Source organism: Bombina bombina, chromosome 3 (genome assembly GCF_027579735.1).
Source record: "Bombina bombina isolate aBomBom1 chromosome 3, aBomBom1.pri, whole genome shotgun sequence".
Classification (NCBI taxonomy): Eukaryota; Metazoa; Chordata; class Amphibia; order Anura; family Bombinatoridae; genus Bombina; species Bombina bombina.
The window spans coordinates 346,894,325-346,906,047 of NC_069501.1; the positions used below are offsets into that span (position 1 = coordinate 346,894,325).

Consider the following 11,723-nt stretch of genomic DNA (forward strand, 5'->3'; position numbering starts at 1 on the left):
AACAAGTGCATAATAAAAATACAATAACTCCTTCTCTGAATTTCAAATAAGCTGTAGATTTGATTTCTGACCAATTTATTTTCCCCCCATTTCCCTGTCCCCTGTATCATGTGACAGCCATCAGCCAATCACAGACCTGTTAGTATACATACACTCTGTGATCTTGTGCACATGCTCAGTAGGAGCTGGTGTCTCAGAAAGTGTGCATATAAAAAAATTGTTAATGGAAGTAAATTGGAAAGTCTATTAAAATGTCATGTTTTATCTGAATCATAAAAGTTTAATTTTGACTTTAATGTCCTTTTAACAGTATTACATTTTAGCCCCCACACGTCTGTCTATTACTATAGTTGATTGATTGATTGATTGGTTGATTTAAAACTACATTAAAATCCTTACATCTGTATATACATAAACCTTGTTACCTGCCAACATATTAGATAAACATATAGCATATTTATGGGTTTTATTTTGTAAACGCAAAGGCATATATATATATATATATATATATATATATATATATATATATATATATATATATATATATATATACATACAGGTAGCCCTCAGTTTACGCCTGGGTTAGGTTCCAGAAGGAATGGTTGTAAATCGAAACCCAGTTTATAATGTAAGTCAATGGGAAGTGAGGGAGTTAGGCTCCAGGCCCCTCTCAAAATTGTCATAACACTTAATACATTATTTTTAAAGCTTTGAAATGAAGACTTTAAATGCTAGACAGCATTATAAACCTAGTAAAATAATCACACAACACAAAATATATAATTAAACTAAGTTAAATAAACAAAAACATTTGCTAAACAGCAATATAAACCTAATAAAATAATCACACAACACAGACTTCACCTGCATTTTTCTGCAAACAGTTCTTTCAATGCATTCCAATCTGGACTGAGTTATAGACAGGAAGATCTTGTTCCTTTGAAATCTGCTCGATAGGCTCAGGTCTGGTTAAACTGATTAATTTCAGCTTGCTTGACTTTGCTGCAACACAAGCGGAGAGCTCCACCTACTGGCTATTTTAATAAATGCACTGCTTCTCAATGCTTTTCAATAGCAGTCATATGACTGGAAAAAAAGGTTGTTATTCTGAAACGGTGTCAATTGAACCATTGTAAAACGAGGGCCACCTGTGTATGTATATATATATGTATGTATATATATATATATATATATATATATATATACAGTGTATATATATATATATACATATATATACAGTATATATATATATATATATATATATATATATATATATATATATATATATATATATATATATATATATATATATATATATAAAACGTTATATATTTTCTTTCATGATTTGGATAGAACATAAAATTTCAAACAACTTTCCAATTTACTTCTTTTATCAAATTTGCTTCTTTATCTTGTTATCCTTTGCTGAACAAACAGCATTGCACTACTGGCAGTGAGTTGAACACATCTACGGCTAGATTTAGAGTTGGGCGGTAGCCGTCAAAACCAGCGTTAGAGGCTCCTAACGCTGGTTTTGGCCACCTGCTGGTATTTGGAGTCAGTCAGGAAAGGGTCTAACGCTCACTTTCCAGCCGCGACTTTTCCATACCGCAGATCCCCCTACGCCATTTGCGTATCCTATCTTTTCAATGGGATCTTTCTAACGCCGGTATTTAGAGTCTTGGCTGAAGTGAGCCAATAGAATGCGAGCTCAATCTGATTGGCTGATCGGATCAGCCAATCGGATTGAACTTGATTCTGATTGGCTGATTCCATCAGCCAATCAGAATTTTCCTACCTTAATTCCGATTGGCTGATAGAATCCTATCAGCCAATCGGAATTCGAGGGACGCCATCTTGGATGACGTCCCTTAAAGGAACCGTCATTCGTCGGGAAGTCATCGGTGAAGATGGATGTTCCGCGTCGGCGGGATGACCATGGATCCGGAAGAAAGAAGATTGAAGATGCCGCTTGATAGAAGACTTCAGCCCAATCATGGACCTCTTCAGCTCCCGCTTGGATGAAGACTTCAGCCCGATCATGGACCCCTTCAGCTCCGGCTTGGATGAAGACTTCAGTCGGATCATGGACATCTTCAGCCCCCCGCTTGGGCTTGGATAAAGACGTCGGAGCCAGGACGAATCGGTGAACCCGGTGTGGTGAAGACAAGGTAGGGAGATCTTCAGGGGCATAGTGTTAGGTTTATTTAAGGGGGGGTTTGGGTTAGATTAGGGGTATGTGGGTGGTGGGTTGTAATGTTGGGGGGGGGGGTATTGTATGTTTTTTTTTTACAGGCAAAAGAGATGAATTCTTTGGGGCATGCCCCGCAAAGGGCCCTTTTCAGGGCTGGTAAGGTAAAAGAGCTTTTCTATTTTAATTTTAGAATAGGGTAGGGCATTTTTTTATTTTGGGGGTCTTTGTTATTTTATTAGGGGGCTTAGAGTAGGTGTAATTATTTTGAAATTGTTGTAATATTTTTCTAATTTTTGTAAATATTTTTTTATTTTTTGTAACTTAGTTCTTTTTTATTTTTTGTACTTTTTTTAGTTTATTTAATTGTATTTATTTGTAGATATTGTATTTAATTAATTTATTGATAGTGTAGTTTTAGGTATAATTGTAGGTAATTGTAGGTAGTTTATTTAATTTATTTATTGATAGTGTAATGTTAGGTTTAATTGTAACTTAGGTTAGGATTTATTTTACAGGTAATTTTGAAATTATTTTAACTAGGTAGCTATTAAATAGTTATTAACTATTTAATAGCTATTGTACCTGATTAAATTAATTACAAAGTTGCCTGTAAAATAAATATTAATCCTAAAATAGCTACACTATAATTATAATTTATATTGTAGCTATATTAGGGTTTATTTTACAGGTAAGTATTTAGCTTTAAATAGGAATCATTTATTTAATAAGAGTTAATTTATTTAGTTAGATTTAAAATATATTTAACTTAGGGGGGTGTTAGTGTTAGGGTTAGACTTAGCTTTAGGGGTTAATACATTTATTAGAGTAGCGGTGAGATCCGGTCGGCAGATTAGGGGTTAATAATTGTAGGTAGGTGGAGGCGACGTTGGGGGCGGCAGATTAGGGGTTAATAAATATAATATAGGGGTCGGCGGTGTTAGGGGCAGCAGATTAGGGGTACATAGGGATAATGTAGGTTGCGGCGGTGTACGGAGCGTCAGATTAGGGGTTAATAATAATATGCAGGGGTCAGCGATAGCGGGGGCGGCAGATTAGGGGTTAATAAGGGTAAGGTTAGGGGTGTTTAGACTCGGGGTACATGTTAGGGTGTTAGGTGCCGACTAAGGAAGAGTTTCCCCATAGGAAACAATGGGGCTGCGTTAGGAGCTGAACGCTGCTTTTTTGCAGGTGTTAGTTTTTTTTTCAGCTCAAACAGCCCCATTGTTTCCTATGGGGGAATCGTGCACTAGCACGTTTTTGAAGCTGGCCGCGTCCGTATGCACCGCTGGAATTTAGAGTTGCAGTGGCGGTAAATATGCTATACGCTCCCTTTTTGGAGCCTAACGCAGCCCTTCTGTGAACTCTAAATACCAGCGGTATTTAAAAGGTGCGGGCGAAAAAAAGCATGCGTAGCTAACGCACCCCTTTGGCCGCAGAACTCTAAATCTAGCCGCTAGTTAGCCAATCACAAGATACAAATGTGTTCAGGCACCAATCAGCAGCTAGTTCCCACTAGTGTAGGATATGTGCGTATTCTTTTTCAACAAGGGATGCCAAGAGAATGAAGCACATTTGAAAATAAAGTGAATTTAAAAGTGTCTTAAAATGACACGTGCTATCTGAATCATGCAAGTTTAATGTTGCCTTTCCTATCCTTTTACATACCCTGCTTATTATTAAAAAATACAAATGTTTAAAATGCAATGCTATCTTAGTTAAAGGGACAGAAAACACCTTTTCTTTTGTGATTCATACAGCGCATACCATTTTAGAAAAGTTTAAAATGAGCTTCTGTTATCCAAATGTGCTTTCTTCCCATGGTATTCTTTGTTAACGAGATAACTAGGTAGGTGTCTGAAGCACTATGTGGCAGGAAACAGTGCTTTAGACACGTCCACACTCCCGAGCTTACTTCTCTGCTTTTCAGCAAATGATACAAAGAGAATAAAACAAATGTAATAATAGAAGCAAATTAGAAGGTTGTTTAAAATTGTATGTTTTATCTGAATCAAAAAAGAAAATTTTCATATCCCTTTAATTTTGCATAATAATCCAACTTTGTAATATACTTTCATAATTAATTTTGCCCTTTAGCTCTGAATATTTTTTTTTCTTCAATTCTCATTTCACCCCTTTGACTTATCTGGTCTAACCCTGCTACATATATGTCCCTATTTGACTTAGGTACATGAAATCCCAAAATAGTATTTCATAATTCAGATAGAGCATACCATTTTAAACAAATTTCCTATTTATTTTTAGTATCACATTTGCTTTATTCTCTTGGTATCCTTTGTTGAAGGAGCAGCAATGCACGACTGAGAGCTAGCTAAGCACATCTGGTAAGCCTAAGACAAGAGGCATATATAGGCAGCCACCAATCAGCAGCTAGTTCCCAGTAGTGTGTTGCTGCTCCTAAGCCTACCTCAGGATATAGAAAATTAGATAACAGAAGTAAATTGGAAAGTTGTTTAAAATGGTATACTCCTTCTGAATCAGGAAATATTAACTTTGACTTTCCTGTTGTTTTAAAGTCTCTTTAACTGACAACAAATGCAAACTTTATTACCATAACTAGTAGATTTAAGCCTGGATTGGCTCTTCCGAATAAGGCAAAAGCCAGGTGGGGTTTGTATATTGAAAAACAATCGCAGCAAATAAAATGTTGATGCATTTTAAAAACATGTAGACTTTGTTGTTATGTTACTCTATAGCAAGACTACAGAAACGTCTTACAATTACAAGGTGTGTACCTACCCTTTAAAGGGTAACCTCTATTCACAATTTATATTTATAGTAAACTTTTAAAGAGAACATTTACTGTACAGGTTTAGATAACTGAACATCCGTATTTCTGTTTTCTCTACAGGTAATCTTGCAAGTACGTTAGGTCAACATAAAGGTCCCATCTTTGCACTAAAATGGAACAAGAAGGGGAATTACATATTGAGTGCAGGAGTTGATAAGGTACATTTTTGAAATAACATCTTAAACAAAAGCTTTATTTTATTAAAAAAAAAAAAAAATCAGTTGAATAAGTATGAGGCTTTAAGACAAACAAACTTAAAAATGATTAGAATTTTTTTATAATTTTTAACATATCATTACTAATATTATTATTGTTCACATTCCTTATTCCGAGAGTATAAATAAATATAATTTCACTATAAATGTGCACAACAGACATACTGGTACAGAAGGAATTACAAGCAAGGAGCAGGAGGTTAAATGTTGTGATAGAAACAAGGGAGAGTGTTCGACTGATTGTGGACTAAACCTTTGGAAAATGAGTTATAGATGATAACTTCATTACATGATGTGCTTATTGTTTTCTTATAAAGTCAGCATTGTTTCTTGGTGTAAGTAGGATTCTTTTTATAGAGTGGTAGAGAATGGTAGAGTCTGAGAGGATGCATAAAGAGGTTAAAGGGACATTAACCCCAAATTTTTTCTTTCATGATTCAGATAGAGAATACCATTTTCAACAACTTTCTAATTTACTTCTATTATCTAATTTGCTTAATTCTCTTGATATTCTTCCCTGAAAAGCATATCTAGATAGGCTTAGTAGCTTCTGATTGGTGGCTGCACATATTTGCCTCATGTGATTGGCTGACCCATGTGCATTGATATTTCTTTAACAAAGGATATCTAAAGACTGAAGCAAATTAGATAATAGAAGTTAATTGATATGTTGTTTAAACTTGTATTCTCTATCTGAATCATGAAAGACAACATTTGGGTTTAATGTCTCTTTAAGCTCTACAGCATAGGTTAAAAAAGTTAACATCTTGCAGGGGACCATGGGAGGAAGTGAATGTTAAAGGGAAGTAAATGATAAAGATGAGTTGTTGAGTAATACATATAGCACTGTTATTAGGAGGAGCTGTGTTAGTAGGTTATGGTGAAGACGCGTTGAACCCTGATATATATCAGAAGCCAATGAAGGGATTGGAGATGTTGATACAGAATGTTGGGTGAGGCCCATGAGTAAGGGGATGCAAGAGTCAATGAAGCATATAATAAGTCAGTTTATCTTTTTAGAGTGTCAAATGCTAATAAGGATGGGTTTTGCAAAATGCTGGTGTTTATAACATGATATACTAAATGATTGGATGCTTGGGTTAGAGATATAGCAGAGTTAATGGGACATAAATGTACAAAAATAACCTGGTCTTAGATGTTAGAACCTTTTATTTATGCACTTTTGCTTGCATATAACTATTTGTTTAACCCCCCAAAAGTTAAAGGTAGTTTCAGACTAGCAATGCACTGCTGGGAGCTAGCTGTAACACAGCTGGTGGTGAGTCAATGACAAAAGACAAATGTGTAGCTACTAATTACAAACTAGCTCCCAGTAGTAAATTGCTGCTGCTTGGGATATGTACATATATTTCTTTCATGTAATTAGCAAGAGTCCATGAGCTAGTGACGTATGGGATATACATTCCTACCAGGAGGGGCAAAGTTTCCCAAACCTCAAAATGCCTATAAATACACCCCTCACCACACCCACAAATCAGTTTTTTACAAACTTTGCCTCCCTTGGAGGTGGTGAAGTAAGTTTGTGCTAGATTCTTCGTTGATATGCGCTTCGCAGCAGGCTGGAGCCCGGTTTTCCTCTCAGTGTGCAGTGAATGTCAGAGGGATGTGAAGAGAGTATTGCCTATTTGAATTCAATGATCTCCTTCTGCGGGGTCTATTTCATAGGTTCTCTGTTATCGGTCGTAGAGATTCATCTCTTACCTCCCTTTTCAGATCGACGATATACTCTTATATATACCATTACCTCTACTGATTCTCGTTTCAGTACTGGTTTGGCTATCTACTACATGGGCACTTTTATATAAAGTTCTAAATATATGTGTTCAAACATTTATTTGCCTTGATTCAGGATGTTCAATATTCCTTATTTCAGACAGTCAGTTTCATTATTTGGGATAATGCATTTGAATATTAAATTTTTCTTACCTTAAAAAATTTGACTTTTTTCCTGTGGGCTGTTAGGCTTGCGGGGGCTGAAAATGCTTCATTTTATTGCGTCATTCTTGGCGCAGACTTTTTGGCGCAAAAAAAATTTTCCTTGTCATTTCCGGCGTCATACGTGTCACCGGAAGTTGTTTTGTATTTGCGTCATTTTTTTGACGTTTTTTGCACCAAAGATGTCGGCGTCGCCGGATGTGGCGTCATTTTTGGCGCTAAAAAATATGGGCGTCATTATTGTCTCCACATTATTTAAGTCTCATTGTTTATTTGCTTCTGGTTGCTAGAAGCTTGTTCATTGGCATTATTTCCCATTCCTGAAACTGTCATTTAAGGAATTTGATAAATTTTGCTTTATATGTTGATTTTTCTATTACATATTGCAAGATGTCTCAGGTTGACCCTGAATCAGAAGCTACTTCTGGAAATTCGCTGCCTGATGCTGGATCTACCAAAGTTAAGTGTATTTGTTGTAAACTTGTGGTAACTGTCCCTCCAGCTGTTGTTTGTGATAAATGTCATGATAAACTTGCTAATGCAGAGAATATTTCCTTTAGTAATGTTCCATTACCTGTTGCTGTTCCTTCAACATCTAATGCTCAGGGTGTTCCTGTTAACATAAGAGATTCTGTTTCTAAATCTATTAAGAAGGCTATGTCTGTTATTCCTCCTTCCAGTAAACGTAAAAGGTCTTTTAAAACTTCTCATTTTTCAGATGAATTTTTAAATGAACATCACCATTCTGATTCTGTTTCTGATGATAATTTATCTGGTTCAGAGGAGTCTGTTTCAGAGATTGATACTGATAAATTTTCATATTTATTTAAAATGGAATTTATTCGTTCTTTACTTAAAGAAGTCTTAATTGCATTAGAAATAGAGGAATCTGGTCCTCTTGATACTAAATCTAAATGTTTAAATACGGTTTTTAAACCTCCTGTGGTTATTCCGGAAGTTTTTCCTGTCCCTGATGCTATTTCTGAAGTAATTTCCAGGGAATGGAATAATCTGGGTAATTCTTTTACTCCTTCTAAAAGGTTTAAGAAATTGTATCCTGTGCCATCTGACAGATTAGAGTTTTGGGACAAAATCCCTAAAATTGATGGGGCTATCTCTACTCTTGCTAAACGTACTACTATTCCTACGGCAGATAGTACTTCCTTTAAGGATCCATTAGATAGGAAGATTGAATCCTTTCTAAGAAAAGCCTATTTATGTTCAGGTAATCTTCTTAGACCTGCTATATCTTTGGCAGATGTTGCTGCAGCTTCAACTTTCTGGTTAGAGGCTTTAGCACAACAAGTAACAGATCATAATTCTCAGAGCATTGTTAATCTTCTTCAACATGCTAATAACTTTATTTGTGATGCCATCTTTGATATCATTAGAGTTGATATCAGGTATATGTCTTTAGCTATTTTAGCTAGAAGAGCTTTTTGGCTTAAAACTTGGAATGCTGATATGTCTTCTAAGTCAACTTTGCTTTCCCTCTCTTTCCAAGGTAATAAATTGTTTGGTTCACAGTTGGATTCTATTATTTCAACTGCTACTGGGGGGAAAGGAACTTTTTTACCGCAGGATAAAAGATCTAAAGGTAAATATAGGGCTGCTAATCGTTTTCGTTCCTTTCGTCAGAATAAGGAGCAAAAGCCAGATCCTACCTCTACAGGAACAGTTTCTGTTTGGAAACCATCTCCGGTCTGGAATAAATCCAAACCTTTTAGAAAGCCAAAACAAGCTCCCAAGTCCACATGAAGGTGCGGCCCTCATTCCAGCCCAGCTTGTAGGGGGCAGATTACGATTTTTCAAAGAAATTTGGATCAATTCGATTCACAGTCTTTGGATTCAGAACATTGTCTCACAAGGGTACAGAATAGGTTTCAAGATAAGGCCTCCTGCAAGAAGATTTTTTCTTTCTCGCGTTCCAATACATCCAGTGAAAGCTCAAGCGTTTCTGAAATGTGTTTCATATCTAGAGTTGGCTGGAGTAATTGTGCCAGTTCCAGTTCTGGAACAGGGGCTGGGTTTTTACTCAAATCTATTCATCGTGCCAAAGAAGGAGAATTCCTTCAGACCAGTTCTGGATTTAAAAATATTGAATCGTTATGTAAGGATACCAACATTCAAAATGGTAACTATAAGGACTATTCTACCTTTTGTTCAGCAAGGGCATTATATGTCCACAATAGATTTGCAGGATGCATATCTGCATATTCTGATTCATCCAGATCACTATCAGTTTCTGAGATTCTCTTTTCTAGACAAGCATTACCAATTTGTGGCTCTGCCATTCGGCCTAGCAACAGCTCCAAGGATTTTTACAAAGGTTCTCGGTGCCCTGCTATCTGTAATCAGAGAACAGGGTATTGTGGTATTTCCTTATTTGGACGATATCTTGGTACTTGCTCAGTCTTCACATTTAGCAGAATCTCATACGAATCGACTTGTATCGTTTCTTCAAGAACATGGTTGGAGGATCAATTTACCAAAAAGTTCATTGATTCCTCAGACAAGGTTAACCTTTTTAGGTTTCCAGATAGATTCAGTGTCCATGACTCTGTCTCTAACGGACAAAAGATGTCTGAAGTTGGTTTCAGCCTGTCGAAACCTTCAGTCTCAATCATTCCCTTCGGTAGCCTTATGCATGGAAATTCTAGGTCTTATGACTGCTGCATCGGACGCGATCCCCTTTGCTCGTTTTCACATGCAACCTCTTCAGCTCTGTATGCTGAACCAGTGGTGCAGGGATTATACAAAGATATCACAGTTAATATCTTTAAATCCGATTGTTCGACACTCTCTGACGTGGTGGACAGACCACCATCATCTAGTTCAGGGGGCTTCTTTTGTTCTTCCATCTTGGACTGTGATCTCAACAGATGCGAGTCTGACAGGTTGGGGAGCTGTATGGGGGTTTCTGACAGCGCAGGGGGTTTGGAAATCTCAGGAGGCGAGATTACCAATCAACATTTTGGAACTCCGTGCAATTTTCAGAGCTCTTCAGTCGTGGCCTCTTCTGAAGAGAGAATCGTTCATTTGTTTTCAGACGGACAATGTTACAACCGTGGCATATGTCAATCATCCAGGAGGGACTCACAGTCCTCTGGCCATGAAAGAAGTATCTCGAATACTTGTATGGGCGGAATCCAGCTCCTGTCTAATTTCTGCGGTTCACATCCCAGGTATAGACAATTGGGAAGCGGATTATCTCAGCCGCCAGACGTTACATCCGGGCGAATGGTCTCTTCACCCAGAAGTTTTTCTTCGGATTGTTCAAATCTGGGGACTTCCAGAAATAGATCTGATGGCTTCTCATCTAAACAAGAAGCTTCCCAGGTATCTGTCCAGATTCAGGGATCCTCAGGCGGAGGCAGTGGATGCATTGTCACTTCCTTGGAAGCATCATCCTGCCTATATCTTTCTGCCTCTAGTTCTTCTTCCAAGAGTGATCGCCAAGATTCTAAAGGAGCGTTCGTTTGTTCTGCTGGTGGCTCCAGCATGGCCTCACAGGTTTTGGTATGCGGATCTTGTCCGGATGGCTACTCCGTTAAGACCAGAACTTCTATCGCAAGGTCCTTTTTTCCATCAGGATCTCAAATCATTAAATTTGAAGGTATGGAGATTGAACGCTTGATTCTCAGTCATAGAGGTTTCTCTGACTCCGTAATTAATACTATGTTGCAGGCTCGTAAATCTGTGTCTAGGAAGATATATTATCGAGTCTGGAAGACTTACATTGCTTGGTGATCTTCTCATCATTTTTCTTGGCATTCTTTTAGAATTCCTAGAATTTTACAGTTTCTCCAGGATGGTCTGGATAAAGGCTTGTCTGCAAGTTCCTTGAATGACAAATTTCTGCTCTCTCTGTGCTGTTTCACAGAAAGATTGCTAATCTTCCTGATATTCATTGTTTTGTACAGGCTTTGGTTCGTATTAAACCTGTCATTAAGTCAATTTCTCCTCCTTGGAGTTTGAATTTGGTTTTGAGGGCTCTTCAAGCTCTTCTGTTTGAACCTATGCATTCGCTGGATATTAAATTGCTTTCTTGGAAAGTTTTGTTTCTTTTGGTCATCTCTTCTGCTAGAAGAGTTTCTGAATTATCTGCTCTTTCTTGTGAGTCTCCTTTTCTGATTTTTCATCAGGATAAGGCGGTGTTGCGAACTTCATTTAAATTTTTACCTAAGGTTGTGAATTCTAACAACATTAGTAGAGAAATTGTGGTTCCTTCATTATGTCCTAATCCTAAGAATTCTAAGGAAAGATCATTGCATTCTTTGGATGTAGTTAGAGCTTTGAAATATTATGTTGAAGCTACTAAAGATTTCCGAAAGACTTCTAGTCTATTTGTTATCTTTTCCGGTTCCAGGAAAGGCCAGAAGGCTTCTGCCATTTCTCTGGCATCTTGGTTAAAGTCTTTGATTCATCATGCTTATGTTGAGTCGGGTAAAACTCCGCCTCAAAGAATTACAGCTCATTCTACTAGGTCAGTTTCTACTTCCTGGGCGTTTAGGAATGAAGCTTCAGTTGATCAAAATTGCAAAGCAGA

At 37.1% G+C, this 11,723-nt stretch overlaps 1 protein-coding gene across 1 annotated transcript in view; it reads left to right on the forward strand.

Annotated features, from left to right (window-relative positions):
• Positions 1-11,723, forward strand: part of TBL1X (transducin beta like 1 X-linked) — a 597,792-nt gene that overhangs the window by 541,291 nt on the left and 44,778 nt on the right. Inside the window, exon 10 of the mRNA XM_053706454.1 lies at positions 5,064-5,161. Within this exon, the coding sequence (XP_053562429.1) occupies positions 5,064-5,161 (98 nt within the window). The remainder of the gene's footprint in view (positions 1-5,063; positions 5,162-11,723) is intronic.